A 6000-nucleotide genomic window follows, 5' to 3' on the forward strand; every position below is an offset into this window, starting at 1 on the left:
CAAACTGTGAGCCGAGATGCTTATTCTGAAAATAGGGGGCTCCAGAACGGCCTGTAATATTGGGGTACGCAGTTTAATCATATATTGGTGAAGTATTAAGTGAGCCAAGATGATGATTATTTTTCAGGAAGAACCAGTTAACGATACGCTTTGTCCCCCGGATCCCTCCATGTCTTGTGATTTGAAGGTATTTTAAGGTGTTTTGAAGAAACTTCCCAATATTTGAGGTCTGCAGTGTCAGAACTAAATCATTTATCGATTTAACTTCGCTTTCTTCCTCACTAATTCTTGTGCTCCGTGTTTTTACGGTCTGTCATTTTAACATCAAGCCTGTTCCCGTGAACGTGCCGGGGGGCTGTGTTTGCAGGGTGGGCAAAGAATGAGGAAATCTTGACACAGATAAAAAATATGAACTGTGTTTCCATACTGCAGGACTTTGGGTTGGCAGAGGAATTTGCCAGCAAGGCTCTGGAACTGAAACCAAAGTGTTACGAAGCTTATTACGCTCGGGCAAGAGCGAAAAGGAGCAGCAGGTAAGGACTGGAATAAGCAGACATATTAGACACAGGCGTAATGTATACAGCGCATGGACCTGGACCTGCAGGTACAATTTAAAATTTTAAATGATCCAAAATAATATAATATAGTAAATATATTATTATTTTTATGTCTACTGACCTGTTTGTCGGATTACACTGGCTGAGGTCACCATGGAGTCTGTGCCTGCTAGATCTCCAACAGTTACAAAGATGCCCCCAACTGGCCTGTTGACCAGAATCACAATGGATAATCTTTTTGAAGGTGTTACAGACAGTTCACTCCCCCCTGTCCATGAAAAGGATCACTGGGTTTTATCCATAGTGTGTTGGGGGAATGTATGAATGTTTAGCTTTGTATAGTAATTGCTCTGGATGACATATTTGAAAATTAGAGAACGGGTTATGAATGCCCTGAGCTTAAACCTGAACATCGAACATCATTAAGCAAGTAGCTAGTTCTCTGATATTGTTCCCAACAGTCCTTACATGTGCTTTCTCTTTGTAGGCAGTTTGTTGCTGCTCTTGCCGATCTCCACGAGGCCTTAAAGTTGTGTCCAAACAATCAAGAGATCCGGAGATTATTGTCCCGCGTGGAAGAAGAGTTCAAACAGCAGCAGAGGTCGCAGCAACAGAAGCTGTATCCGCCACCTCCACAAGCCAGTAACGACTCTGACCGCGAGGAGGACGAGGAGAGCCTCAGCAATCGTCTAAGCTTTGAGGAGATACAAGAGGAAGAGTGTCTACAGAGTGCGGATAAATACCAAGGAATTTCACGCCCGCAGGAATCATCCAGCAGAATACCAGAATGTGTCAATCAGAAATACAGGCCCGATTCTCCTGAGGAACACCCACCTCAGAATATAGGTCTGCAGCAAGCGCTGGTACAGAGACCCACAAAGCAGGCCCAGATTGTAAAAACCAACCAGCACATGAATTCTTTACAGTCACAATCAAAGACTGGAGGGAATATTTCTGCCATGAAGAGTCCTGTCTCATCAACTTTAGCACCACCAAGCCCCCTTCCTGCAAGACAAACGGCAAACGTGGTCAACAGCAGAAGTTCTGTTGCCGAAACGACAAAGTCAGCTTCCTCAGCAGCTCCTACAACGGGACTCCATGCCTCGGTGTTTGTTGAAAAAGTCTCCACGGCTCATGCCGTTCACAAGCAGCCGACGGAACGCTTACATCCTTTTAAAGCATCCGCATCCTTCACAAGTGCGGCTAAGACAGCCGAGAGACTTGTGGGTCACCCTGCACCTCAAGATATAAAAGCGCCATGTAACGAAAAACAAGCTGGAGTCACAGATAGCAAAAGAATAGTATCCCATGGCTTAACATCAAGCAATAGTTTTTCAGAGGGTGTTAAAAGTCCTGATGTCCGAAGCAAAGAAAGCAAAACCAACCAGAACCTTGGTGCTGCCACCGAGCAGAGAACGCGCAACATTCCATTCATGGGAATCATGGATAAAACCGCGAGATCCTTGCAACAGAACACTCCGTTGGCCCGTAGCTGGCATAATCAGCCGATTGAAAGCTTACCAGTAAACACCACCTCGTCTGGACCCATACAGCCTGCAAACCTGGAGAAGTTGCCTGCCAGGCCGGTTCTTGGTTATGGTAATCACAATAAAACCATGCCGAATGTGTATGGTGGGAATGTCCACAATGGAGTGCACCCAAAAGACACGGAGGATGGAAAGTGTCAGGCACCAAGCGTCCCCCAAGAACCAAGGGTGTCCAAGACTGTTAGCCAGTCGTTCCAAGAGGCGATGGCCTGGTCAAAATCTCTTATCTCTAAAGAAGCAAATCTAAGTTCAGTCCCCTCGACAAAACCAAAGAGATCATTCATAGAGTCAAACGTGTGATACATGCTCTCATCACAAGGCTCAGTGTGGACTGAAAACATTGTTTTGATTGCATATTTTTAGTTGCTGGAATTAATACCATTCTCGTTATCTCTGTTTTATGAGCCCTGGATAATTAGCATGAACCGCAGCCTAACAGGTTGTGTACAATAAGCCTCAGTGTATTTCCTATCATTTTAGTGGCAGAGTTTGGTATCCCTGTCTGTTACGAATAGCGACAAGGCTGAGCAAACATGACTTCAGTGCAGCGAAATGTTATAAGTCCGCATGCTTTATGTAACTACGCTGGAATTTATAGCATTTTGAACGCACGATCGTCTTTTAATGTAAATTCAGCTCTGGCCGGTCTGTTATAAACCTTCCGCAATGTGGGGTTTCGACCGTCCTGTATTTCTACAACCGTCGTGCTTTACGCTGCACCCGGAATGAGCTTTAAAGGGAAAACTGTTGATGTGTAAGAGGAGCTTGTGTTTATCCGAATAGCAATTTGCACATCAAAGATGTTTTAGCAGCCCGCAGATTCATGTTCTGTGCTCACCGGGTATCTGAGGCCCGCGATCTGCAGGATTTATTGCCTCTCGTGGCCCATCTATGTATACAGTATGAGAATGAGTGTTTAGCTGGAGGATGTCTGCCAGACAGCACCAGGGTAAATACCAAGCCCCCTTAAATGTGCCCTTTGACTTTAGCAAGAATTTCTTGCGCAGCTACAAATGTATTACCGCAATTCTAAAAACCACGGTGCAATCGAGAAACAGGTTAATGCGCATTCTCCAAGCCGTGTCCCCCCAAAGTGTATGTCACAGCCGTGTCCCCCCCAAAGTGTATGTCACAGCCGTGTCCCCCCAAAGTGTATGTCACAGCCATGTATAGAAACTGGAAAATCAGTATTCCGAGAGATTCTGTTGGTGCCTTTTTTTTTTTTAAAGAAATGTAAACAGAAAAGTAAATCTCATTTAAATGTATCCCTGAAGAGAAAACAGATTAAAACCAGTATTTATTTTAAGCAGAGTGCCTTAGGCTAGGAGCTATTAACCCTTAAAGTGTCAGGAGGTGTGTGCAAAGCATCACTCTTTGGCACACAGAGAGTAAAAACAGAGGGATTATTGGTTTTAAGGATTTGTCTTTTTTCTTTTTAATTGTGGCATTCAAAGAACGGTGCGACTTTTCTCTTGCTGCCAGAGGACTGGGAGCCGAAGGGTTAGTAAAGAAAAAGACCACCTTAAACAATGTAAGAATTTTAGAGGAGAAGACATTAATCTCTGATCTTTGTGAACAGGTCGTACTGTATAGATTGTAACATAATTTATATTATTGCTATGACACGCTCGGATATTATGTTTTCACGCGTGTGGATACGTAACCTTATTTTCAATGTATAAGGAATCTATACATAGCCATATAACGCACGCATTTTTTTTTTTCCTAAGCTTCAACCATACTGGTTATTGCACTGAGTAATATATATTGACGCAAATATCAGTTCTAACGATTATCGCACTTTATTTTTGTTTCATATAAACACCTTTTAAGGTGATAATTGTATATTCATAAAAAGGTACAGGAGTATGTTAATGGCAATGGGGGAAATTAGTTATATATTTTGGCTAAAAATCTATTTTTTTCTGTAACCCCTTTTGATTGGCAGACGGGTGAGCAGATGGTTTGCAGGTTGCGTTGTTCCGGTGCGTTCTGCGCTGTTTTGTGTTTTAGGGGAGCTTTTAAAGTCTGTCAGAACTCCTATAGCATATATTTTAAAACCGGCTCTAAAATGCTTCGATTTCTGTATACATAGTAATTGTTTAGCTTTCCTCCTATTTTTAGGACTGCGTGTATACATCGTACGTCTGTTCAGTGTAAAAATGTTAACAGAATTTTCACAGATATGTATGGTTTCTCTATATAGCTTATTTATTTTTACAACTTCAATATAATGTCTCTTTTTCATTTGGTTTGTAGCTCTCTTTGCACATCTACTGTATTTCCATAAGGAATAAAATAGCATTTTTGTATGATAACGGCGTGTAAATTTTTACTTGTTTTCGTGCTGGCGATATACGATCTGATACCCAGTAGCCGGCTGCCAGTACTGCGATGTATATTTAAAGGGATGGTATCCTTATTAGCAAAGAATGAGTATTAAAGTACTTACAAAATACTTTAATATACTTTAGTATGCATTCATCTTTTCAGACACTCAATCTCTTTAAATTATGTGCAAATAAAACATACCCCCCCGCCAGCTGGCCACGCAGTTTTGTTCCCTGTGGCTTTGGTTCAAAGAGGATAATATTCTCCCTACCGCTATGCCTTTCAATATTAATCGATAGGCATGTTAACTGATATACTCCAATATCGTACCTTAATTCTTCATGGATTATGTACACTATTTTAACCTTTTTACATCACTACAATATTTTCATGAAAAATAAGACAAAAAAAGTTTTGGGATTTGCCGCACACAATAAAACATAAATACAAATTCATTATTGTCATTAAATAATGAACACAAAACATAAACCCAATGAGAGCGTAGGAATTGTGGAGTGAAATTACTTTGTTCATTTTATTATTACACATCACACTTTTAATTACATTAACACAATATTACATTCACTAGAAGAATTTCCAAAGGAAAAATGCCCTCTTCAAACACGATATCTTAAAATCTCTTTGTGGAAGTTGGATGTTAGAATTAGTGCAAAATCCTGCCATAGCCGTAACATTTCCAAGTAATGATAAAAATAAGACAAACAGTCTGTTTTGGGGTGTATTATCTGCCATGAATGGCTTCTCATCTGTGAGACGGAATGTGTATTTAAATACTAGTTTCTGCTTTATCCGGATTCCTTGGTGAAATGCAGAAAAATATACATAGCTGGTGATTACAGTTATACACAAACTGAGTATTTATAGTACATTTTTATTTGACCCCCCCCCCCCATAAAGAAATCAAAGTTTGAAAAGCATTTAGGAACAGAAGTATTTCAAGTTTTACAGGTCCGTCTTCATTTTCAGAGAGAAAGAAACATTATGTAGTAGTTACATGGGATGGGATCTCCTGGATGGTAGCCATTACTTACATGTCATCATTTGCAGTTCACTTGTGGCTTGCGTCCAGCGGTTCAGGGCCATTTTTAGTGTCCTGTTAGGTGTTAGAAGAAGATTCTCCAGAGGAAGGTTGGTCATGGGACTCGTCCGCTTAGTACTGATCCAATTTTCTATTGCAGTTCTTTCATAGGAATAACCATCTGAAAGGTAAGTGAACAAAGATAACATGGCATGTCTGATTCATACAATAACTCTGTACATTATATATGTTTGGTTTAGTAATGATGTAGAAGAGGCGAAACTCAAGGTAAGATCAGGCACGGCCAAACCCATAGGCCAGGTGAACTGAGCCAAGCTAGGCGTTGGGCTTAAACCCACACATCAGCTTGCCCTGTTTATCATCTTGGTGTTACCATCCAACGTAATGTAAATGTGATGAATAAATACCCAATACTGCACTCTGTGGGGTAAAAAGCTGTTCAGCAAAAGTCATTTTACAAGCAGAGGTCATTTCTGGTCATCTAGCTGGCGTATAATTATTATTC

The 6000-nt window shown here is 41.0% G+C and overlaps 2 protein-coding genes across 2 annotated transcripts in view; one reads left to right on the forward strand and one right to left on the reverse strand.

Annotated features, from left to right (window-relative positions):
- LOC149272686 (protein TANC1-like) overlaps positions 1-2404 on the forward strand; it is a 50364-nt gene extending 47960 nt beyond the window's left edge. Inside the window, exons 24-25 of the mRNA XM_089506817.1 lie at positions 433-533; positions 1045-2404. Coding sequence (XP_089362943.1) covers positions 433-533; positions 1045-2404 — 1461 coding nt within the window. The remainder of the gene's footprint in view (positions 1-432; positions 534-1044) is intronic.
- A 3075-nt stretch (positions 2405-5479) lies between these two features.
- LOC149272687 (WD repeat, SAM and U-box domain-containing protein 1-like) overlaps positions 5480-6000 on the reverse strand; it is a 13602-nt gene continuing 13081 nt past the window's right edge. The window contains exon 10 of the mRNA XM_089506818.1: positions 5480-5655. Coding sequence (XP_089362944.1) covers positions 5480-5655 — 176 coding nt within the window. The remainder of the gene's footprint in view (positions 5656-6000) is intronic.

The sequence above is a fragment of the Sceloporus occidentalis genome, unplaced genomic scaffold (genome assembly GCF_023333645.1).
Source record: "Sceloporus occidentalis isolate IW3139 unplaced genomic scaffold, rSceOcc1.0.p SCAF_425, whole genome shotgun sequence".
Classification (NCBI taxonomy): Eukaryota; Metazoa; Chordata; class Lepidosauria; order Squamata; family Phrynosomatidae; genus Sceloporus; species Sceloporus occidentalis.